At 47.0% G+C, this 24,200-nt stretch overlaps 2 protein-coding genes across 3 annotated transcripts; one reads left to right on the top strand and one right to left on the bottom strand.

Moving 5' to 3' along the window:
• Positions 1-306: 306 nt before the first annotated feature.
• On the bottom strand, positions 307-6,431 carry AIRIM (AFG2 interacting ribosome maturation factor). Of its 2 annotated transcripts, none has more exons than XM_082832407.1 (4): positions 5,998-6,431; positions 3,917-4,096; positions 1,890-2,012; positions 307-1,716 (listed from the first exon to the last, which is right to left on the bottom strand). In XM_082832407.1, the coding sequence occupies exons 1-4, from the start codon at positions 6,270-6,272 to the stop codon at positions 1,614-1,616; spliced, it is 681 nt and encodes a 226-aa protein (XP_082688533.1). In that variant the 5' UTR covers positions 6,273-6,431; the 3' UTR covers positions 307-1,613. The 2 variants fall into 2 exon arrangements, with proteins under 2 accessions (XP_082688533.1, XP_082688532.1); XM_082832406.1 differs by having other exon boundaries at positions 1,586-1,716; positions 1,890-2,008.
• Positions 6,432-7,164: 733 nt separating this feature from the next.
• CDCA8 (cell division cycle associated 8) lies at positions 7,165-21,076 on the top strand (the record flags this gene model as incomplete). The annotated part of the gene is made up of 10 exons (XM_082833299.1): positions 7,165-7,261; positions 7,401-7,529; positions 9,589-9,629; positions 11,560-11,632; positions 13,648-13,730; positions 16,363-16,427; positions 17,549-17,644; positions 18,821-18,947; positions 19,715-19,801; positions 21,032-21,076. The coding sequence occupies 10 exons, from the start codon at positions 7,165-7,167 to the stop codon at positions 21,074-21,076; spliced, it is 843 nt and encodes a 280-aa protein (XP_082689425.1).
• Positions 21,077-24,200: the final 3,124 nt, after the last annotated feature.

The following is a 24,200-nucleotide window of genomic DNA, read 5'->3' as shown; positions in this document are numbered from 1 at the left end:
AAAAACATGATGACTTAAAAAATACATGTAAAATATAACATTATAATACATTCATAAAATGGTATATAATTGTGTTGAGCTATATTCACAGATATGAAAAACTGGCCAAACTATATTAAGATTTTTTTAAAAGATAATTTAAACAATATTTATCAATAACACCCTAATTGTTTTGTTAAAAAAACTTGTGAATATGGACACTAAAAAGATACTTAACAAAATATCTCTGGTGGAGCTTGTTTTATACTTTTCTGCATTTTAAATGTTTTCTACAATTTTTCTGGTTTTTTTTTTTGCCGTACGCAGGCCTCTCACTGTTGTGGCCTCTCCCGTTGCAGAGCACAGGCTCCGGACACGCAGGCTCAGCGGCCATGGCTCACAGGCCCAGCCGCTCCGCGGCATGTGGGATCTTCCCGGACCGGGACACGAACCCACGTCCCCTGCATCGGCAGGCGGACTCTCAACCACTGCGCCACCAGGGAAGCCCTCTACTGTTTTTTAAAAAGCATATAACACTTTTGTAATACGAAAAAAGTCGTTTTCATTTTGAAAAATATCTATATTCTTTATTAAGCCTCTTTACATCCAATGACCCAGATTTTTACACCAGCCCAGGAAGTTGACAGGTCGGGAAGTACCACGACCATTTCACTGATGAAGGCACTGGGCCTCAGAAACCCAACCCTGAACACCTGACTGTGACCTGGTGTTCTCCCATCCACGCAGCCACCCCAAGATCAGAGAACTGTAGCAAGTCAGTCACCAGCTTTGGTTTAAAAAAAACAAAAAACAAAAGACTGTTATTTGAGGAGTCCCACTATCCCCAGTTACTTACTCTCAGATAGTAAGAGCAAGAGAACCCCTCCAAACACAAAGCATTCAGAATAATTCATGCTGCACCACCTCCCCCTGGTGGTAGGCTCTGGAAACGAAAATTGTTTTGATGATAAGGAGCTACTGCAATTTGAAAACAGTAACTGTTTTCCACCAATATCACCTCTACTTCTTTATTTTTCTAAAATATCTATTTATTTATTTGGCTGTGTCAGGTCTTAGTTGCGGCACACGGGATCTTTCGTTGCAGCACGCAGGCTTCTCTCTAGTTGTGCCACGCAGGCTTAGCTGCCCCTCGGCATGTGGGATCTTAGTTCCCTGACCAGGGTTCAAACCTGTGTTCCCTGCATTGGAAGGAGGATTCTTAAGCACTGGACCACCAGGGAAGTCCCACCCCTTCCTTCTTTAAATCATCAAAGCCACCTTTTTTCATCAAGGAGTTGGATACTGACACAAATACACGAAACCAGGACCTGGTGTCAACGAGGCTCAGAGCTTTGGATGATGCTGGGGGCAGCGGCACTCTCTACCCCTGTTCTTTCCTTCCTTACCACTTCTGTGGCTGTTGCTTCTGCACCCAGTGTTCTTCTGCACGGCCTTTCCTGCATCCTCTCTGTCTCTGTCCACTCCCCTGAGCCTTAGGAAAGGGCAAGGTGTGACCATGTGCCCTCACCCAGGACCTGGCATGAAGAAGACCCAACATCCAGCACAATCCTCAGGCTCTAGGCACTGACATTTCCAATAAGTCCAGTTGCAATGCTGACATTTCTTAAGAAATATCAGAGCGCAGTAAGGTCGGTCTTCAACTGCGTCCCCCTAGTCTCCCGATAAACACACGGCTTCTTCACTCTTCCAGGAAGAAGGAAACATTCAACAGGATATCTGGAACAGGAAGAGAGAGAACACATGGCATACCACCTCTCCAGAAAACACAAAACATCAGATTTGTAAAAACTACAAAGGCACCATGAGGGTATCTCTACATGCTTTCAAAGAGGTGAGACACAGAAAGAAAGGAGGGGAGGAGACACGAAGGACTAAATGAAAACCAGTACCTCGTACAAGGTCTGGGTGTTCGTCTTCCGAAATTCGGTCCCAGGCTTTGGGCAAAGCTTGGATGTTTCCCAAGTCTCCCCACTGGATTGAGGACAGAAGGTACTTCCTCTTCAGGTACCTTCCTGGGAGTTAAGGAAGGTGCTCAAAAAGAAAATGAAATACGCTGAAGGAAGAAAATACCCTGGAGAGAGCTCCTGGGAGCTAGAAAAGTGAAAGCGCAGCTACTGCTACATTTACCAGATGGGCAGGACTCGCCTCTGCTACACATCTTTACCGAGCCCTTCTTTACACACATGGCTCTGGGCTACAGGGAAAAGGACAGAAACACTGTCCCTGCAATCTGGGATCTCACCGTGGTGAGAAAAAAACAGAAACTGAAAAGACTCTAAATGACAGGAAAGATAAAACTCAGTGGAAGTTCAGAGGATGAGTTCATCGCCTTTAGAGGACAGGAGGAGGATTCCAGCACATAATGGATTCAGGGCAGGACATTTCCAGTGCGGCTGGCATGGAACAATGTGCAGAGTAGCAGGAAAGGTGGCTGAGAGGGCAGGTGGAGCCAGAACACAAAGACCAGCACGGGGGTTCTCGTCCTCAGAGCACCAGAAGCTACTGAAAACTCCTACACAAGCAACAGGATCAAAACGAGACTTCCGGAAGATAGATCTGCGGAGTGAGGCCACTACCCGGGGGTGGCTTAGAGGGAAAGAAGCCAGGGTCAGAGAAACCTGTCTAGAGACTGCATGTGACTAAGGGTCCAAGTGAGAAACAATGGTAGAGTCAGTGGGGATGGAGAAGGAAACTACAAGAAGCACCAAGGAAACAGAATGGAAGGACTTAACAGCTGAGTGCTAACATTCTTACAATGGCAGCTGGCACACCATAAGCGCTCAGTGAGGGTGGCCCCAGCTACTGCTCCCACTGCCCACGCTGCTGCTGCCACCACTGTGGCCGATGCTGCTACGCTGCAAGCAGAAAACAGCAGGAAGGGGGGAAAATGCTGCTTAAGTTTCCAGACTAAGCGATCAGACAGGTTTGATGCTACAACTTAAGGAAACAGGAGCTGAACAGGAGTGCTGGACGGAGGATTTCAATTCTCCATTTCAGCTTGCAGTTCCGCGAGATTCCAGTGGGAGGCATCTGCAGGAAACTGAAAATCAAAACTAGAGGCAAGAATAAAGGTTGGCTTGGGAGTGATTCAAATGAAGGTAGAAACTCCAGCCAGAGGGTAGATGTGACTAACAGGCAAGAATTGAGAGGAAAAAGGTGAGAGAACTCCACCTAACAGGTCTTTCTGCTTCCACCCAAGTCCTTCCTCAGAACATAGCTGGGTGATACTGTTGAAAACATAGGTCTGATCAGGTTACTCCTCTACTCAAAACCTTCTATAGCTTTCCATCTCACTCAGAGTAAAAGCCAAAATCCTTTCAAAGACCTTGGAGGCCCCACCAGGCCTAGCTCTGCCTCTCTGACCACATCTCCTGTTAGACTACCCCCCTCTCACTCGGCTCAAGCCCCACTGGCCGCCTTGCTACTTCCTGAACATACCAGGCTCGCTGTCACCTCAGGGCCTTTACGCTTGCTGTTTCTTCTACCTGGAACACTCTTCCCCCAAATACCCCCATGGTTCTCTCCCTCACCCTCTTCAGGTCTTTTCTCAAATACCACTTTCTCAGTGAGGCCTTCCCAGACCACCCTATTTAAAACCACAAGCCCACCCTCACCCCTCGCTTTCCTCATTCCCTGCTCTATTTTTCTCCAAGGCACTTATCACAATCTGACATTCTATATAATTTCCTTTTTTTAATGCCTATCTTCTAGCACCTAGAGCAACGCCTGGCAGGGAGCAGTTACTCAATAAGTGATTTAAGGAATGACTGTACAAAGGAATGCAGAAAGAATCCAAGTTCAAGAACCAAAGAGAACTGACCCATACTATATATTTTTGGGCAATCTTGTGAAAACTGAAATTAAAAAGACTTCCTGGAACAGTTCTGGAACTACCTGAAATGTGTGCAAAGGATACAAACTTCGATAATGTCTCTCGATATCCTGTAACCACTCCAACATTTCAGCCACAGAGGGGCTTGCAGCTGAAGCCTGCAGGACAGCATCGAGGCTGATCATGTCTGCATGCTGCTCATAGACCTGAAGCACGTGTTCCACGTGGCTGCTGACTACATCACACACCTTGAGGAGGGCGGCTCTGGGGGAAGAGTCTGATATTAGGCAATCTCATGAGAAAGGCCTAAGGCCAGGTTCCTTAACCTCAGCACTAAGGACGTCTTGGACCAGATGATCTTTGTGGTGGAGGGCTGCCCTGTGCATTGCAGGATGTTCAGAAGCATCCCTGACCTCTACCTACTAGACGACAAGAACCAACCATGCCTCCACCATTCCCAAGGTGTGACAATCAATAACGTCTCCAGATATTTACTGCCACACATCCCAGTGGGAAAAACTGCTCCAAATGAGATCCATTCGTCTACGGAGACTGATGATGGTGCCTTGGAGGCAGGGGTGGCTCAAGAATTCAGAACTGACTTAAAGATGGAGAGGCTGAAGTTACACGGCTCTCAGAGCTGTGTGATGATGTTATTCCCAGCTGCCAAAGAAAGTAAAGACCAAGCGGCCCTTCTGGGGCTGCCATACAGAACAGCAAATGCTCACACACAGTCCAATGCAATGTACGTGAGAGGAATAAGCAAGAGGAAACTGAAGCAACAAACCAGCAGTGTTCTCATGCTACCTCGTGCCCCATACTAGTGAATTCTTGAACAGGTAAGATTTGGGCTCTTGACACACCCAGACTACTGTGGATCTTAGGAAAGTTACTTATTCTCAATCACGAATAAAAACAGTCTCTTTTGTTCACTGTGCATCCTAAGTACCTAAAACATCGAGACCGGCAGACAGAACAACAAACAATTGTCCAATGAACGAAAAGGATTGTTGTGAAGAGTAAATGCAACAATGCATATTAAGTGCTTCGCGAAGTGCCTAGCTTATGGTAAATTTTGTTATTATTCCATTGGTGACTCCAAGGGGCCCAGCCACCAAGACGAAGGCTACAACTTCCCAAAGGGCAAGGCAGTCCCTAGCCTAGAACTGCAGCTTTCAAAAATGTTTGACTGTGACTCACAATTAAAGAATAGACTTAAAAGTAACAGCCCGATACTCACACACAAACACGTAATCAATTGAAATAAAAGTCCACTATCTTATAACGTACCGTGACCTAATTTAATGGATTGTCTTGTCTCTCTCTTTTACTCAGCTTAGGAACTAAGTCTGCTTCATTGTTGTATTCCTAACACCTGTGCTTGGCATCCCATAGGTGCTTAAAAAATGGTTTTTGTACAAATGAATACAAAGAAGGCCCCATCTTTGACAGTTTCCTATTAGTCTACGGCACAGACTCTACACACTAGAACCTTCTCTTGTCCTGGTCAAGGAAAGGCCATACGTGCCCTGTCTCTTCTCTATCCTCAATTACCTGTAACTCTAAGGTAGAGGGTCTAACATTAGGCATAGTAAGAGCTTAGAGCCGTGCTACTCCGGGCACGCAGACACCAATGAACAGCAGAACAAGTGGCCCTGGTGTCAGGCATACTTGGGTTAGAATCCCAGTTTTACTATTTACTAACTGCACAACCACAGGCAATCTGCTTGAGCCTCAGTTTCCTCACCGGAAAAATTAATTAAGTGAGGTTAAGTCAAAGAGGTGTTGAAAAGATTTTATGAGATCATGTATGTAGAACCCTTAGCTCTGGCACCGAATAAGTTTACAGTATAGCTCCTCACTGCTTTTTACCTAAGAAAGACTATAGAGGAGGGCCAATAAGCCATCCCCATTGCTCTTCTGTTCTGCTTTGATAACTTTTACCAAGTCCACCACTGTCACGCCTAGTCTGACAAGGGAGGTGCCAGAAAATGCCTTCTTGACAGAGATCCCATTGCAACAAACGGAAAGGAGGTAAGGTTGACATATCCCTAAATACCACGCTCTCAAGGAAGAAGAACAACACCCTTCCGACGGATCCTAGCTTATTAAACACGCAGTTTTCAAATCTCTCCGCCAGGAGCGAGTGCCACTGAGCCTCTTACAGCCTCTCCCCTAGCCTGTCCAGGAGAGCGTCACCAGCCGCCAGCTGCTTGCGCCTCAGCCGCTCCTGTAAGTCGGGGAAGGCCCGAAGTGCCGGCACATCCTCAAATCGCAGGTTCTGTGCGGCCTGCAGCTGCTCTGCCAGGTTGCCGAGGGAGGCCAGGAGCGGCGGGCAGCCCCTGAGAGCGCTCTGCCACAGGCCCTGCTGCTCCTCCACCACGGGAAAGCACTTCCTCAGGGCCTCCTGCACCGCGAGCAAAGGCTGGTCTTGAGTCATCTTCCGTTGGGGGAAGGAAAAAAAAAAACAAAAAAAGCATTAGGGTTCCAAATCGATAGGGGAAGGACCGGGTCATGGGTGGGAGTTATTTCCGTTCGCAGGTGAGAACAGCGTTTCCTCAGGTAGGGCCGTCTACGCCTCCCGACAGGATTTTCTAACGCAAGGCGTTGTCTTACCTTTAGAGGGGCTCTCGGAAGGCAGGACCCTTGTTTCCCACCTCGGGAAGCGTTTCCTGACTACCCCTCGGAGGAGGCTCGTCCGGGTTCGGGCAGTTTCCTGTTTTAGACTGCGGGTTCCCCGGGCCTATCCGTGCGTCCGGAGCCAGAAGCTTGTCTCCTCTCCTTGAGGCTGCGGGTCGCTTTCCCTAAACCAGCGGGAAAACTTAAAGCTAAAGCAATCAGAGTTTAAGAACCTTCCAAGGGCCCCAGCCTGCCTCCGAGTCTCTCTACGCATGCCCCAACATGGCTACCGAGTCGCGAAAATATGCCCTCAATGCCTTCTGGGTACTGTAGTCCTACATGTGGACTGGCTGTCCGATCGCAGGGCTTCCCTGTGATTGGTTATTGTGGGATCCTCCTAAGACGGCGGCTTCTCACTGGTCAGCCTGTGGCAGTTTGAATTTGGTGGCGGCGGTCGCACGTCCGGTTAGCCCCGGAGCCGCTCTCTCTCAGCTGAAGCAGCCAGGTTTTTCTCAGCCCCTGTTTCGGGACCCACAGGTGGGTGCCTCGCAGATCTTTTATGCCCAGGCTCGGAAGGGCAGGGGTCCCCCTCCAAAGCCCCTGGGGTGCCCTCCGCCCTCCCCCTCACCCTTGCGGCCCCTTGTCCCTCCCCGTCTCCGCCGCTGACGCCTTGTGGCTCGGCCCCCTCTCCCCGCAGCCTCCATCGAAGCGCCATGGCTCCGGCTAGGAAGGGCGGCAGTCGGGTGACCAAGACCAGCTCGGTACGGAACCGAAAGCTCGCCTCTTTTCTTAAGGACTTCGACCGTGAAGGTAAGGGGCGGAGCCCGGGTGGTCGCTAGCACCTGGGGCAGTCGCGGGGTGCTGGCGGATTGGGGCGCTGGCAGCACGGATTCCAGGCCGCATTCGCCCGCCGGGTGACCCGTGTCCCGTCCGCTCTGCCCTCTCGCAGTGCAGATACGATCCAAGCAGATTCAGTCAGACAGGCAGAACCTCCTCAAGGAGATGGATAACTTGTACAACATCGAGATCCTGCGACTCCCCAAGGCGCTGCGCGAGATGAACTGGCTCGACTACTTCGGTAAGAGCTGCTAGCCTTTCCCCAGGCCTCGGCCTGGAGCCCTTCTGTGGTTACCATGGCAGCCTTCGTCTTCTTAGTGAGGTCTTCGAAGATCGCTGTAGGAAACTGCAGCCCTACTCCTTCCCCCCACTCCCTGTCTCACCTCCCGGCTTTACTTTTCTCCTTAGCTCTTACCCTCATCTACCTCTGCAGGCAGGCAAACGTTTTCTCTAAAGGACCAGATAATAAGTATTTTAGGCTTTGTAGGCCAGAGGGTTCGCTGTCGAAACTACTCAACTTTGCTGTTATAGTTCCAAAACAGCTGCAATGAATGGGCATAGCTGTTTTACAATAAAAACTTACTTATGGACACACCGAAATGTGAATTTGACATAGATGTCACGTGTCATGAAATACTCTTTGTGGGGGGGGGCGGGGGGGATATTTTATCCAACCATTTGAAAATGAATGAGTGGCTTGGTTTATTACCAGACCTCAGTTGGAAGGAAAATCCCAAGCAGCTCTTCCTGCAGCTTAGGGAAAATGCCAATTTTAAAATGGGCATATCAAATTGTGATGTGCCAGGACTCAAGAGTTTTCCTGGCCAGAGAAAAATCCCAGCCTGTTCCCCACCCCCTTGCTAAATGTCCAAGGAAATGCAAAAGGCTGTCCTTTTGCTGCGTTACCCTTACTTTTACTATTTTCCTTATTGTTCTTTACCCAGTATATAGCCTCCTTCCTGGATAGAAATGCATGTTCTGTTCACATAGTAGACGTTCAGTGATGCTTTTGACTTCCCCTTTTATTTATTAACCTATTTGTGCATCTCTGCAAGTATTCATTGAGCATGTGTTAGGCACGATGCTAGGTGCTGAAGATGCATTGGGAAATAAAACAGGCGTTGTCCTTGCCTCCAGGAACTTACAAGTTAGTAGAGAAGGATCATTTTTAAAATTTGGACATGATTATATATTTAAAATTATGAGTACTACTAAAGAGAATAGAGTAGTGGTCAATGAGCACATTTATATAGTGCTTTCTATGGCAGACAGGCACTGTACCAAGTGTTTTCCATATATTAACTAATTTCATCCTCATCACAACCATATTAATTGTTAATATTATTCCTGTTTTATAGACAAGATTAAAGCACAGAGATTGTTTACTTTGCTCAAAGTCTCATAAGCTAGTTAGTGACAGAGCCTACTTGAACCTAGGCATTCTGGTTCCAAAGCCTGAGTTCTTAACTATTATAGGGGATACTACCAGTTTTTCCAGCCAGAGGACCTAACCTAAGTTTTCATTCTGCATCTAAATCTGCAAAGGCCTCTTCATTCAATACACATTTACTCCCTACTTACTGTGTGACATTTGTGTGTGTGTGTGTGGTACGCAGGCCTCTCACTGTTGCGGCCTCTCCCGTTGCGGAGCACAGGCTCCGGACACGCAGGCTCAGCGGCCATGGCTCACGGGCCCAGCCGCTCCGTGGCACGTGGGATCTTCCCGGACCGGGGCACGAACCCGCGTCCCCTGCATCGGCAGGCGGACTCTCAACCACTGCGCCACCAGGGCAGCCCTGTGTGACATATTTTTGCCAGAAGCTATGGGTATTATCTGTCCTCAAAGAGTTCAGTTCAAGGCAGGGCACTTTTACAGTTTTGAGTAGTTGTTGGGTGTGGCGATACTGAGCAATAACCCAGCTCATTGCAGCGATCTGCTGAGAGAGAAAAGTAAGCGGAGTTTGCGTCTGAGCGGAGTTGTGAAGTATGAATTAGAAATTTTTTGGGTGCAGAGGACTACTTCGGGCAGAGGAAATAAGTACCAGGGCACTGAGTCATGAGAGACAGTGGCACATTTGGGAAATAGCGGGCACTTCGGTGTGGTGGAACCTAGAATAAGCCACGAGGGGAACAGTCAAGCTTGGAGAGAGATTAAACTAGGTTGTAAAGGCTCCTGAGTGTTGGATCAAGGGCTTAATCTGGTCAAGTGTAAGAAAAGTAAGTGGTCATATTAGGGAGGACGGCTTATTATTTAAATTATTAGAATCTGATAGTAACTAAACAAAACGTTCTTTTCAAAGCCCTTGGAGGAAACAAGCGGGCGCTGGAGGAAGCAGCAACAGTAAGTGACTTCTCCTATTTTTGAACTGTTGGTTAGTTTTAAGTTTAGTCTGTTCACAAAATTCAACCAGTGGGTGCTGACTGTGGAAGAGGTTCCAGAGGGGAAGTATCTGTGTCAACAAAAAAATTATAGTTGTCAAATGCTGAGCACATGAAGCCCAGATAATTTCAAGGTTTATAAAGAGAGGTAGTTCTTTTCTTGGCAGGTTCCTTGCAGCTCTTTGCCCGGACCTTTGCAGGGGAAGTAGAAAGCCTAAAGTCCAAGTTCCTTTAAGCCCCTGCATCATTACACGGTGACCTGGCCTGCTAGATGAGGCAGAATAAAGAGTTTAGATCTGCACTGTCTGTTACAGTAGCCACCAACTACGTGTAGCTCTTTAAATTAATTATATATATTCAGTTCCTCAGACACACCAGCCACATTTCAAATGTTCAGTAGCCACTTTCCATTCCATCATCCGTTTCAGACAGCACTCGTCTGTCTAGCACAGCACTTTCTAAGCTAAGCCTTGACAGCTTCAGAATCCTCGTCTGAGTACTCCATGCAGTCTCTGCCAGCCCAGAGATGAAACCTGTGTCATTCCTAGTCTGTAACGACTATTCTGATATTTACACATGCCCTGCAAGAAAAGGCCTGTGAATCATGCCTGCTTTTGCCTATTCCCATACATATAGTTACCACGGGGAACAAATTTAATTAGAATGGCGACTGGAAGCCTTTTTGAAGGCCCCAGGGGCAGAGTAGAAAAACTTTTGGCCCTCTAGACTTTAAAAAATAAAAAAAATTTTTTTACAGTAACTATGTGAGGTGCTGAATGTGTTAATTAACTTGATTGTGGTAATCATTTCACAATGTGTATGTATCACAAATCCTCATGTTGTACACTTTAAATATGTTAGAATTTTATTTGTCAATTATACCTCAATAAAGCCGGAGGGAAAAAATGAGAAGGCTGATATAGCATCAAGTGTGGTAGAGAATATGGGTCATTAGGAACTTGTTTGCTCCTGGCATGTAAACAAGTACAATCACTTTGGAAAACAATTTTGCATAATATTAAGGCTGAACACTTGTGTACCCTACAACCCTGTAATGCCCCATCCCTAAGTATATAGCCAAGAGAAAACTTGGACAGGTGTGCATCAGACACATGTATAAGACAGTTGAAAGTAACAGTGTTTGTAATAGCAAAATACTGTTGAGAGCAGATTGGACAAATCCATCGTGATAGATATTACATAGCAGTGAAAACAAATTAACTACAACCACAAATAGTGTTCAAAAACAAAAGCAAACAAAATATTGTTTAAGCACATACACATTTGTAGAGAAACACACACACACACTTTCTTTCAATTGAGCAAATGGAATGATGATAGTGGTTATCTCTAAGGAATGACAGAATTAGGAGACTGGCCACCTTTCGAGGAGAGGCAAGGAAATAGAACAGGGAAAAATACATAGCCTAGAAGCAAGTAATTGGCAATGTTTTAGGCCTTCGTTAGTATGGTGGGTTTATGGAAGTTCAATATTTTGTATTATAACTAACATAACAATCTTTTGTATGTATCAAAGAATATGTTTTGGGTTTTTTTGTTTTTAATATTTTATTTATTTATTTATTTGGTTGTGTGGGGTCTTAGTTGCGGCAGGCAGGCTCCTTAGTTGCAGCTCGTGGGCTCCTTAGTTGCAGGAGATGGGCTCCTTAGTTGTGGCATGCGAACTCTTAGTTGTGGCATGCATGTGGAATCTAGTCCCCTGACCAGGGATCGAACCCCGGGCCCCCTGCATTGGGAGCACGGAGTCCTATCCACTGCGCCACCAGGGAAGTCCCAAGAATATGTTTTTTAATTAATGTTTTTAATCTTAAAATATTGTTCCTCATATTTGATGGAATATACCTTTTGTTTTCTGGCTGTGTTCATTACAGGCTGACCTGGATATCACAGAAATAAACAAACTAACAGCAGAAGCTGTTCAGACACCCCTGAAATCTGCCAAAAGTGAGTACTTTTCAAAACCCCTTGTTGAACGGAGAGAATGAAGGCCTAGTGTGGTTGGCTGGCTGCTTGGGGAGACCTCACTGGAGGAACCTCTTCCCTCTAATGCCTGGTCCTCAGTCTTGCAAATCCAAAAATTTGATTTTAGCCTCTGCATTCAGTTAATGATATGCAGGACTGATAACTAACCGAACTCTTTAGACCAATGTGTGAGCTAAAGTGAAGGTGAAAGAAGAAAAACAAAAGCTGTGCTGGAAACCAAACAGTGTTGCCCGCTTGCTTCCCTGAGTTAGAGAGGTGAGCAAGGTTTGGAGAGGTGCTACAAGACACGTTAGTGCCGGCCAAGACTCTCCCTGATGTGATCAGAAGGGTTCAAAGAGCATTGTGAAAGGACCAGCTGTCTAAGCATGTCATTCCATGTTGCTCAATTCACTGACCCATCTGCGGAAAATTCTCTCACATACACGTCCAACACTCTGAGAAACGCTATCTTAAAGGGTAAGTTTGGGGGAAGCTGGGTTGTAATTAGTGAGCATAGACTCAGGCCAGGGTGAGTTCTGTTATGGACATGATGTCACTGTCATTAAGCTCCAGTAGCTCAATGCATCCAGGTTCATCCAGGATGAACCTGACCCAAGACCTGGAGTTTGGGGCTGCCCACCAAGCGGGCACCTTCTCCACTGGGCCAAGCCAGAAACACCGTCCAATTCTTGTTCCAGCTTGCCTTCCATCAGAGCTGTCCTGTAGCATGAAGACGGCATGATGGGATTTTCACTTTCCTAGTGTCATGTTCCAGGCCTGCCCCAGCAAGGTTGTGACGTAATTGGACTTGGGTGTTCCTAGAGTTAGTTCCTTAGCTGCAAATCTGCAATCTGTTAGGTCGCTTTGGGTTATTTCTACATTTAGGTAATGTCCAATTTCTCTTTTGAATTCCACTTTTTTTTTTTTCTTACTTGGTGTGTGGGGTGTGGGGGGCTGATCTTCCGATTTCACCACTGGGAACTGAACACACTGGGACCCAGGTCAAACAACACTAGAAACTGGTTTTGTGTCCTCTCGACCACTGGACTTCAACTACATTGTAAGCTATTTTTTTTTTAAGGTAAATATACTTAGATTCTTATTTGTGTCAGGGAGAAAAAAAAGCTTAAAAGTCATTAAGTCTGATCTCTCCTCCCATAATTAAATTTCTCTATGGAATCCCTGCTTGGGATTTTCTAGCCCATGGTTGTACGTATTTAGCCGTGAGACTACCTGTCATCGATAGACAGCTGTAATGGTTAGAACGTTTTTTCTAATTTTGAACCAGAGTTTCCTGTGGTATCTACATATTGATACTGGTTCTGCTCTTTGAGGTCCCATAGAGCTGTCTTCCATATGACAACCCCTTAAATATTTAAAAATTGGTATTATTTCCTCCGTTATCATCCATCTTAAACATCCCTCATATCCCTTTTCCTTCTAAGATGATAGTTGTAATAATTTATCATTTATAAATAGTATTTTATTATAGTAAATAGTAATACTTATAATGTGTTCAGTACCGTCCAAGGGACTTTACATTCATTTGTCCCACAAATATTTAATAAGCACTTATACAGTAGGCGCAATTCTAGGGTTTGGGATGAATAACAAAGACCGTGTTTTTGTGGAGCACACATTCCAGGTCTCATCATATCCCTATGAAGTGGCTCCTCCCTTTTAGATGATCACCATGAAAGCCATGTGACCTAGTCAGAGGCAGGGCCAGGCCTCAAGCTCAAGGCTGTCTGACTCTAGGGTCTGCACTCTTATTCAGAATGCTGGGCTGCTGTACAAAGCATTATATGGGGTTTCTTAACCACTCTTGAGACCCTCTTTCTTGTCTACACCCTCTTTTTTTTTTAAAGTCATTTTTATATTGGATCTATTTCTTGATTACAGCCTAAGAGTGCATAAGTTTTATTTCCTATAGGAAATGTGAATGCATAAAAGTTTATTCCCATGAGAAATATCACTCTGTTAAAACTTTCTTATAGCACGAAAGATGATGCAAGTGGATGACATGATAATGGAAGAAGAAGAGGAAGAAAATAAAAATAAGAATCCTCAAACTGCAAGAGTAAGTAGGCACTCAGATTCAGGGCTGGAGCCTGTCAGGAGAAAAAGGAAATACTTAAAATAAAGTATGCTCCCCCAGCACCCTTGGGCACAGCCTTTAAAATGAGTGAGATTTCACTAGCTGGAGAAGAAAGGGAAGGGAATTCCAGGAAGAGGAATGAAAGTGCCCTTTAAGGAACAGGAAGCAGTTTGGTATGGCTGGGGTGTAAACTGTGAGGGTGATCTGGGGAGAGCAGGGGCCAGAAAATGAATGGCCTTGTGTGCCAAACTTGGAAGTTGCAGTTTCATGAGGTAGGTCTTGGTAAATGACATGACCAGATAGGTATTTCAGAATAGGATTCGGGATAAACGGGAGAGAGGAAAAACTAGAGACAAGGGAACCAGTCAGGAGGCTACTGTAATTCTTTTTTTTTTTTAATTTTTTTTTAAATTGAAGTTTAGTTGATTTACAGTGTAGTGCCAATCTCTGCTGTACAGCAAAGTGACTCAGTTATACACATAGAGACATTCTTTTTTGTATATTTTCCATTACAGTTTATCACAGGATATTAAGTATAGTTCCCTGTGCTATATAGTAGGACCTTGTTGTTTATCCATCCTATATGTAACAGTTTACATATACTAATCCCAAACTCCCAGTCCTTCCCTCCCTCATCCCCCTCCCTCTTGGCAACCACAAGTCTGATCTCTATGTTGTGAGTCTGTTTCTGTTTTGTAGATAATTTCATTTGTGCCATATTTTAGATTCCACATATAAGTGATATCATATGGTATCTGCCTTTCTCTTTCTGACTCTTAGTTCACTTAGTATGATAATCTCTAGTTGCATCCATGTTGCTGCAAATGGCATTATTTTGTTCCTTTTTATGGCTGAGTAGTATTCCATTGTATATATGTACCACATCTTCTTTATCCATTTCTCTGTCGACGGACATTTAGGTTGCTTCCATGTCTTGGCTATTGTGAATAGTGCCGCTATGAACATAGGGGTGCATGTATCTTTTTGAATTACAGTTTTGTCCGGGTATATGCCCAGGAGTGTGATTGCTGGATCATATGGTAATTCTGTCTTTTAGTTTTCTGAGGAACCTCCACACTGTTTTCCATAGTTGTTGTACCAGCTTACATTCCCACCAATAGGTTAGGAGGGTTCCCTTTTCTCCACACCCTCTCCAGCATTTATTTGTAGACTTTTTAATGATGGCCTTTCTGACCGGTGTGAGGTGGATTTGATTTGCATTTCTCTAATAATTAATGATGTTGAGCATCTTTTCATGTGCCTACTGGCCATCTGTACGTCATCTTTAGAGAGATGTCTATTAAGGTCTTTTGCCCATTTTTCGATGGGGTTGTTTGTTTTTTTGTTGTTGAGTTGTATGAGCTGTTTGTATATTTTGGAGATTAAGCCCTTGTCTGTCGCATCATTTGCAAATATAGTCTCCCATTCCGTAGGCTTTTTCCTTTTTTTTTATGGTTTCCTTTGCTGTGCAAAAGCTTGTAAGTTTGATTAGGTCCCATTTGTTTAGTTTTGTTTTTACTTCTATTGCCTTGGGAGACTGACCTAAGAAAACACTGGTACAATTTATGTTACAGAATGTTTTGCCCGTGCTCTTTTCTAGGACTTTTGTGGTGCCATGTCTCATGTTTAAGTCTTTAAGCCATTTTGAGTTTATTTTTGTGCATGTGTGAGGGTGTGTTCTAACTTCATTGATTTATATGCAGAGGCTGCTGTAATTCTTGAACTGAGGCACTGACCCTGTAAAAAGAGAAGGGATGGTTCTGCGATAAGTTTTATAATGGAGAGTAGGCAAGACTGGTAGAGGGAAGGAGGGACCAGAGACGACTAGGTGGTTTCTAGTCTAGGGAACTGCCATCCGGTGGCATGTGGGGCACAGGAGGAGGAGGAGTGCTGGGTTAGGGCTAAGGGGAGCAGTCCCTGTGTCAGTTGTTTGGCCTGCTGAGTGTTCAGTACTTCTCCAGGACAGCTCGCCCTGACAGAAATCTCGGCCTGGAGCTCAGGCAGAAGTAAGAGACTGAGAGACAACGACTCCCAGATCTTTAGGTGGTTGTCCCAGCGAAGGAGTCGATGAGGTTGTACAGGGAGAACGTGGAGGGGAGGCTGAGGATGGACCCTAGGGGGGAAGGTAGAAAGAGGAGCTCGTGAGGCAGCCTGCAGAGGGCCAGCCAGAGAAGTGGGGAGGTGGGTGGATCTTAGAAACAAGGGAGGATGTCAGCAGGTAAAGAGTGATTCCTGTCAGGTACCTCCGAGGACTCAGCAAGGGTGAGGACTGCTGAGGGTTCCTTGGATTGGGCACCTGGGTGCCCTTAGTGACCGTCACAGCAGCACTTTGTGAGGGGGTAGGAGTGGGGTGGGGAGACCAACCAGGCTGTACTCAGTCCAGAAGACACTTACATTTACTCTCAGTCAAAGGCCTCTATTCTGAAGACTCAGGCAGTATAGATTCTTAGTTGATCAATTATGTTCAGAATTATTGAAGTCACTGTGAATTCTGTGAGATAGACCTTCTGATATTCGGTATTAGTTTTCTTTTCCAGAGCTGGTACCCCTTTCCCTTACCTTTCCCCTTTGCAGGGCCTTTTGTAACCTCAGTTTCATTTGCCTGTGACTTCAGGTTAAAAGGTGTCCTCCATCCAAGAAGAGAACCCAGTCCATACAAGGAAAAGGCAAAAGTGAAAGGTAACAGGTTTTCCAGATTTAGATGTGTTTTTGGTTTTATTGGAGAACCACATTCATCATGGCAGAAATAGGTGGTAAAGGGCTTTTGTGACTTGTGTTCAAGTTGAGCTTCACATCATCGAATCCTCCAGTATCTGAGCTGGAGGGGCCTCTAGAAACCGTCTGACCCAACACCTTCTCTGGTTCTTCTGCCCATGTTCTCTATCAACCCCCCCCCCCTTTTTTTTTAATGCAAACAAGGAGATTAAGACCCAGAAACACAGAGTAAGCACTGCATATTTTGTTCAGTTACCTGACAGTCCACGTATAGAGCTACCCACAGTCGGTCACAAAGTGGCTGTCACCTACCTGTAGTTAGTTTCTTAAAAGATTCCTCCTCGGGCTTCCCTGGTGGCGCAGTGGTTGAGAGTCCGCCTGCTGATGCAGGGGACACGGGTTCGTGCCCCGGTCCGGGAAAATCCCACATGCCACGGAGTGGCTGGGCCCGTGAGCCATGGCCGCTGAGCCTGTGCATCCAGAGCCTGTGCTCCGTAACGGGAGAGGCCACAACGGTGAGAGGCCCACGTACTGCAAAAAAAAAAAAAAAAAAGATTCCTCCTGTTCTTGCTAAATAATGAGTCACCGTTGACTTGGAACTGTTTATGCTGGGAGTTGGGGGAGGGGCTGCCTCTTAACAGGCTCAGGAAAGTAGTCACTGGGGCGTGTGTCTGTGAAGCGGTGGGCTCCTCCCATTTCTCCCTGGGCAGTGGGAGCTGTCTGGCAGGAGGACAGGAGCTCCAGCTAGGGGGCCTGCAGGGTGCTGAGGGGCTGGCTCCTTCCCCTCATTCGTTAGCTTGATTGATAAGTCAGATTCTGGAGGCAGGCGGCCTGGGTTCGGAGTTCTGGCTCTGCCCTAATTGGCTGTATGATCTTGGGCAAGTTATTTAACTCAATATGCCTGAGTTTCTGCATCCGGAAATGAGGATCATGGTGCTTCTCAGAGGGTGGTTAGGAGGGCTGCACGAGCTAATGTGTGTAACGTGCCCAGGATAGGCTCTGACATGGTCAGTGTTACCTGCCTCTGCGGCTGCCGTCCCTGGACCTGAGAGTTGGCGTACCTAATGGTCATGTCTCACCTGTAGGTCAAACCATTGTGCCACTGTTACCCCAGCTGTGGGCCGACTGGAGTTGTCTATGGTGAAACCAACTCCGGGCCCGACACCCAGGTTTGACTCAAGGTGAGTATTGACAGCAGCACTTGGATTTTTGTGGGAGCCCAACATTTGATGTTTGCCAGAAAAGAAGGGTGTTTAAGAAAATACTGGGAAGCCCTAACAGAGGAGGGTAACCGCCTGGGTTTCCTAATGTTTGCCTCTCCCCTGAGTGTAGGTTTGCGTGTTTTTGGTGACAAAATGATTCTTTACCTGTCCCTGATGACTAGGAGGCCTCTAGTGACTGTTTTGGTCTTTTCCGATTCTGATCAAGTTTATTTTAAATTGGTAGGTACTCTCCCATACTCTTGGTAGGAGTGAAAATGGACACCACCTTTTGGGAGACCAGTATAAACAAGGATGTTCTTATAGCATAAATTAATCCCTTCCATAGTGCTGGTCAACTAGATAGGACATGGGGTATAGCCATTAAATAAGTACATCCGCATGTGCTGATGGGGAAGAGCTTCATGATCACAAGCATCTCCAAAGCAGGTGGCAGGGCAGCATGTCCTAGATGACCCCATTTGATAGAAAGTTTCTGGAAGGACGCATAAGGAACTGAGAATGGTTATCTGGAGTGGGGAGAGTGAGGAAGACTTAACCTTCTACTTCTAATTCTCTTCCTTAACTGCTTATTGTTTTTTTTTTTTACATGAGTATATAGCAAAAGACATTTAGGGAAAAATAGATGGCAGCATTTTAAAGGTCTTGAGAAAGTCACTTTGGGAATTAATATAATGATGTAATCTCTGAATCATCCAACTTTGACCCTGGAAAAGTCCTCCTGATGGAAGCGCTTAGCCACTCTTGGAAGTATATTAACCACAGTTTATTTCTGACTTTGTGGATGGATGGATGGATGGACGGATGGATGGATGGATGGATGGATGGATGGATGGATGGATGGATGGATGGATGGATGGATGGATGGATGACTGGTATCCATATGGAGCTCTGGACCTAAAATTTACATGGATAAGAATTAACTTTCGCTAGATGTATGTTTGATAATTACAACCTCCTTCCGCCAGCTGTGTTTAGTCAATACTGCTTTTTAACCCTAAATTTAGAATGCGCCTTCTTAGAAATGTGTGATTTGAAAACTGCAGCTTGAGGGCAGATGGGGTGTGGAAGGACTCGTAGCGCCTGGTGTCATTCAGCCCGCCAAGCCATCTTTACAGAGATTTTCCCACTTTATAGGGTCTTCAAGACGCCAGGCCTGCGTACTCCAGCAGCCAGAGAGCGGATTTACAATGTCTCTGTAAATGGCAGTCCTCTTGCTGACAGCAAAGAGATATTCCTCACTGTGCCAGTGGGAGGCGGAGAGGTAAGTGTTCCAGAGGGCGATCTGGCCATGGCGTGCTGCTTACTCAGCATTTCTTTCTCTTGTCCATCACTCACTTCTCTCCCAAAACCCAAAGTCCCTTTGGTTGCATGGCTTCTGATATCCACATTTCTGTAGGACTCAGAACCATTTCCTCTCCCAGGTTAGAGCTCCAGACTGGGAAGATCCTTGCCCAGCTCTGGGTTTCATTTGTTCATCCACTAACATTTGCCCATCTGTCTTGTAGCAGGTTCAAGATGTAGAAGACATTCGATGTAGAAGACATTCCTGCCCTTGAGAAGCAGTTCAGTAGTCAAGCTAGGCTCCCAATTAACTGTAACATGTGATGTGTGCAGTAAGGGAGATATTAAAGGGCGTGCAGAGGAGGGCACTATCGGGGTGCGTGCGTGCTTAGTCTGGAAAGGGGAGCTCGAGCTGTGTCTTCCACTTTGTGTAGCTTCGAGGGGTCTGAAGCAGGCAGAGCAAGTTGCTGACCTCGGCTCCTGGGACGGAGGGGATGGTTTATCTCAGATGAGGTCTGCAGGGCATTTCTAAGCTAACATGCACCCCTTATACTCAGCTGATCCAGCTATTGGCCCAGTGATAAACACCGACGGCACTGTCTCTTTCGGATTAACTCCCCTCCTGCCTGCCTTGCCATCTCCCTCCACAAGTGCAGGACATCAAGGGACCCCGGAGCACACTGGGCTGCTGGGTGGAGGTTCCTGCCCTGAGGGACGTGCCACGTTAACCCTCTCCCCTCCACACAGAGCATGCGGTTATTGGCCAGTGACTTGCAGAGGATTGACATCGCACAGCTGGATCCAGAGGCCTTGGGAAACATTAAGAAGCTCTCTGTAAGTCTCGGGTTCCTCTCCACACACAGGAGGCCTCCAGTAGCTTTCTGGGTTTAGCCGTACTTAGGATTGCCTTTTGGGTCTGGCCTGCTGCTTTATACTTACAACTGTGTGGCCTCTTTCCCCCAAGGGATTTTGACTGTTATCCTGCTTACTGAGCAGCAATTCTGTCCCTAAATTGATGCTGAGTTTTGGTCCAACCAGAGTGCCTGCCACAGAAGTTCCACAAGAGAATCAAATCCTGCCTCATTCAGGCAGTTGGTGCCTGTATGTTAGGGCACAATTGACCCCCCGGGGACTGAAACTTCCTCACAACAGTTCGGGAACAGGGTGAGGAGCTTGCTACCAGGAATCCCACAGAATCAAAGAAAGCACTGAACAGGCAGGCCCTCTGAGTGGTGGGACCACCAGTGCCAGGAGTTGATGGGGCTCCGCTCTGGTGCACCAGCTCCTTTAGCAACTCTGTCTTTGGGGCCCATGCCCTCACCTCTCTTGCACCTCGTCCTTCCCCCACTCAGCGGGTAACCTTCTCCACGAGGCTCTTGGTTCTGTTCTCCCTTACCTTGAGTCAATATGTGGCTCTGGGTAGCCACACTCCCAGCTCTGACTCTATTGCTCCATTGCCCAACGCGGACAGTCCAGTTTCAATTTAAATTCTCAAGAGGAAGAATTGAATTAGCTCAGCTTTGGTCAGACGGGCCTCCCCGGTCCCTTCCGCTTTGATTTTGGCTGGTGGATGGGAACACCTAGTGCAAACATGACTGCTGTAGGCCCCCCCTCCTGGGGGGAGGTCTGTGAAGGGTACATCCAAGTAAGGGGACGGGCGGAGGTACTTTCCCAAACATGTTGTACAGGACAGAGGCCGGTGCTGAGATCAGGCACATACCCAGCCCCCCGGATCTGGTGACATCCATCATCTAGCTGGACCTACAGCATTGCTCTTCCCAAATTATACCTTCACTGTCTCATTTGAGATGGTATTTTGCTCCTTTGTTCAGATGAGAAATGGAGATTCAGAAAGGTTAGTTCGGTCTGCATTGGTATAGAGGAGAGCATAGCTGCCTTCCAGAAAGGTTAGTTTGTTCATGTTACCAATAGAGGATGGAGGGCTGAGATTCACTCAGACCAGCCCGGCCCCAAAGCCAGTGCTACCTGAGCAGACTATGTGCTAAGTGGGCAAGGCTGCCCAGCTTCATCCTCTCTAAAGGGCCTCTCTCCTTGTCCTTTCAGAGCCGTCTTGCTCAAATCTGCAGCAGCATACGGACTCACAAATGAGGCTGCTATTCCAAGAAGCCCGATTTCACAGGATGGACCTTCAATGGGCACTTCTGGGACCCTGAAGATACCTCTTCCCTTGGGCTTATTGTCTGTTTGAATGTGAAGTTCCAGAGCAGGGAGAAGCGTTCCTCTTGGAGAATTCAGGAAGCGTTGCTATTGGCACCTCCCAACCCAGATGACAGACACTGCCTCTGTGTCCATACAGTCCAAACCTCCTGCCATTCTCCCAGCTGAATTCTCCTTCCTGCTCTCAGAGCTGCCGCCTCTGCCTGCCGTAGCTCCACGTCCTCTTCGCCCTGCCCTAACTCCAGCCGAGGCTGCACAGGGGAGCCTCCTGTTCTCGGGAAGACTGCCAACCCGCCCTCACTGGGGAGCCCGCTCCAGCTGGCGTTCCCGCCCTGTGCGTGCTGGAGGCTGGGAGCTAGGCTCAGAGAAGTGAGCCCCGTGAGAGGGCGGCTCCAGGAGCTGGGAGGGCCTGTGCAGATGGGGCCAGGACCTGTCACAGCAGTGACCACAGGAGGAAACATCTCCCCTCCTGCGCACATCCCCTCCCTCCTGTGGTGGGTACTGACAGGGCTTTGCAATCTTAACACCTGCCGTGCCCAGTAGTTTGGTTTCAAGCTGACTTGTAGACTAATATTTTGTATTATCCGTTTACCAAAGACCAAAACTTGGTTTGTGGGCAGTTTCCATGTCTTACTCCTCTACCTCTGGTTAGTCCAGTTAGTGGGAATCTGGATAAGGGAACTGTAGGGTTTAGGTTAATCGGGGGTTTTTACATGACTGGCCGCAGAGGAACTCTAAGCTGTCCGTGGCCCTGTGGTCCCCACCAGGCCTGTAGACTTTGCAGAGAGCACTTCTGTCTTCTGAGGTTCATGGGGGAGTGGGCGTAGCTTGCCTGGTGGCCTCATTCCTCACGTTTGGCCTCTGCCCTGGCGTGGGCTGTCACATGGGCACTGAGATCCCTGCGCTCCAGCCAGCACCTGTGCCCCAAAGAATCGTTAGATGTGGTTTGAGAACGTGGGAGCTGAGAGTCCCCACCCCAAGCCCGAGAGCACAGTGTTCTGTGTATGGCTCTCTGTTGTACTCTATTATTTTCCTACGTGACCATTCTAGTCCAGTCCTGTTCAAGATGTGTTCTTTTCAAGTTGTTTTATTCTCCCTTTCCTGAGACTTTTGTACATACTGTTTTCCTGAGTCATGGTATCTGTAAGCTGATTTATTCTAATCAGAGCTACTGAAAGGTACCTGTTTTCAATAAATTGTGGATTTGTTTTTAATTGATATTCCGCCCTGCCTGTCATCTGCAAGCTGTGCTACCTGGACCAGAGACAGTTTTGGAGCTGAAGCTACTGGAGTGAGGGTCTGCAAGCAGCTACTTTCCTCAGAAGATGTGAAAACCTTTACTTCAGGCAGAACCTCTCTGATACCTGAAGAGGGGGCCCTCTCCCCAAGATCCAGGTCACGGGTAACCTAGCCCAAGAAGCTTTTCCCCAACATCTTCCTTCCATGAGCTAGAAATTTACATCATGGGGGCACAGTATCTAGGGTATCTATAGTTTACTTGTGTAGCAAGTCTCATTGGCCAGGGACAAAGCAGGGGCCCAGGTGATTCAGTGATCGTGCTTCTCACTTCCCAAGCTCCAGGCTCTGGCAGATCTGCCTTCCTGGAATGCGCTCTTCGCCGAAATGATCGACGTGGGGCTCACAGCGGAAGAGAAGACAGACTGGGGTCACGGTTCAGCAGGTCATCGGTGTTGACAGTTTAGGGAGAAGGCCCTTCAGTCAGTGACAGCATTTAGAGTAGAGGTTACTCATTTCAAGCGATTAAGTCACCAAAGCTGAGGCTTGTACCTTTTCCTTCATTGTCTGGTACACTGTTGTTAAGTAGAGCCTGACGTCAAGAAAACAGTTAGGATCCAACATTCTTTACTCAAAGCCACCCTCACCCTAGTTTGGCTCCAACTGCACTACTGCCTGGACCCAATTGCAGGGAATGTGCAGTATGTAACAGGTCCTTAGTAAATACCAGTCACATGACAAAGATGGAGCAGTCCTTCATTCCATATAAGAGCTGGCTTGGAGATGGTAATGAGCTCCCCATCCCAGGATTTAAGGCATGGGCTGAACTATCACAGGGCTGGCATGTGGCAAAGAAAATTCAAACCTTACCGCCAGCCCATAGACCAAAGAGGGCCACAAACGCTTTTCACTGTTTGGATTTTGTCTTTTCAAATTAATTGCTAACAATTTAAAAATCATGAGATTTCACAAAAATAGTCACTAGCCACCAAAAAATATCTAGCAACACGGGCCACAGTCAAGAGGAGCTGTGTAGCACTTTTCCTTGGCCCTCAGAGGCCTCTTCCCATTCAAAGGAATTCTTACCTCATCCCTGTGGGCAGTTTATTTTGTAGCCTCTGCTGTGTGTATAAAGCGAATAAAAGCAGAGCTGCTCTGAGCTGAAGGGAGGATGAGGCCTGGATGAAGGGAGGATGAGACCCTCCTCGCACCAGGGGCGTTTCCAATGAACAGTAGTTTCATTCTTTGCCCTACAGGCCCCCCGATCGTTCCAAAAGCCCTACTTGGGACGTCCTGTTGAAAGAAGTCCAAATGTGTTGCCTTATGAACAGTTAGGTTCAATTAGTCATATGAAGAGCTAGTTCTTGTGGAGGCTGTGCTAGGACATCACCTAAGCATCGTTTATTCACAGTGTCAGACACACATTGCAGCCTGGTCCAAAACTGAGCTCGTCATTTCCCACATCGCTGCTTAACCTGCTCCCCCTCCCCTTACGTGGTCCATCTCCGGCAATGGCACCGCCACGGAGTGTTGCCCCCTCGGGGAAGCCACCCACTGCTCGCCCCTAGGGTAAACCCTGATCACACTGTCCTGTCATCTATTTCCTAAATGTGTCTCTTGCCCAGAGATCTCAGACACACACTTTGGAGACCCCTGTGGTGGGGCGGCGGGGGGCGAAACCCTCCCACACAAGTTACTTAACAGTTAAGCAACTGTCACTGACAGAGGCACCATACCACAGACAAGTTTTTATTACTTTGTCCTGCATACAGAACCCAAGAACTATAAAAACACCTCCAGAATTAGTCAAAGGAACCAC

Source organism: Leucopleurus acutus, assembly GCF_964270905.1.
Source record: "Leucopleurus acutus genome assembly, chromosome: 2".
Lineage (NCBI taxonomy): Eukaryota > Metazoa > Chordata > Mammalia > Artiodactyla > Delphinidae > Leucopleurus > Leucopleurus acutus.
This window is presented reverse-complemented; position numbering and strand designations above follow the sequence as displayed.

Bases quoted from the DNA above. Each gene is read 5' to 3' on its own strand.
- AIRIM (XM_082832407.1), bottom strand. From the start codon at position 6,272: ATGACTCAAGACCAGCCTTTGCTCGCGGTGCAGGAGGCCCTGAGGAAG. The intron at 4,097-5,997 runs GTAAGAGGCTCA...CTCTTCCCCCAG, and splicing joins GACAGGCTAGGGGAGAGGCT to AGCCGCCCTCCTCAAGGTGT. The intron at 1,717-1,889 runs GTACTGGTTTTC...TTCCTGTTCCAG, and splicing joins ACACCCAGACCTTGTACGAG to ATATCCTGTTGAATGTTTCC.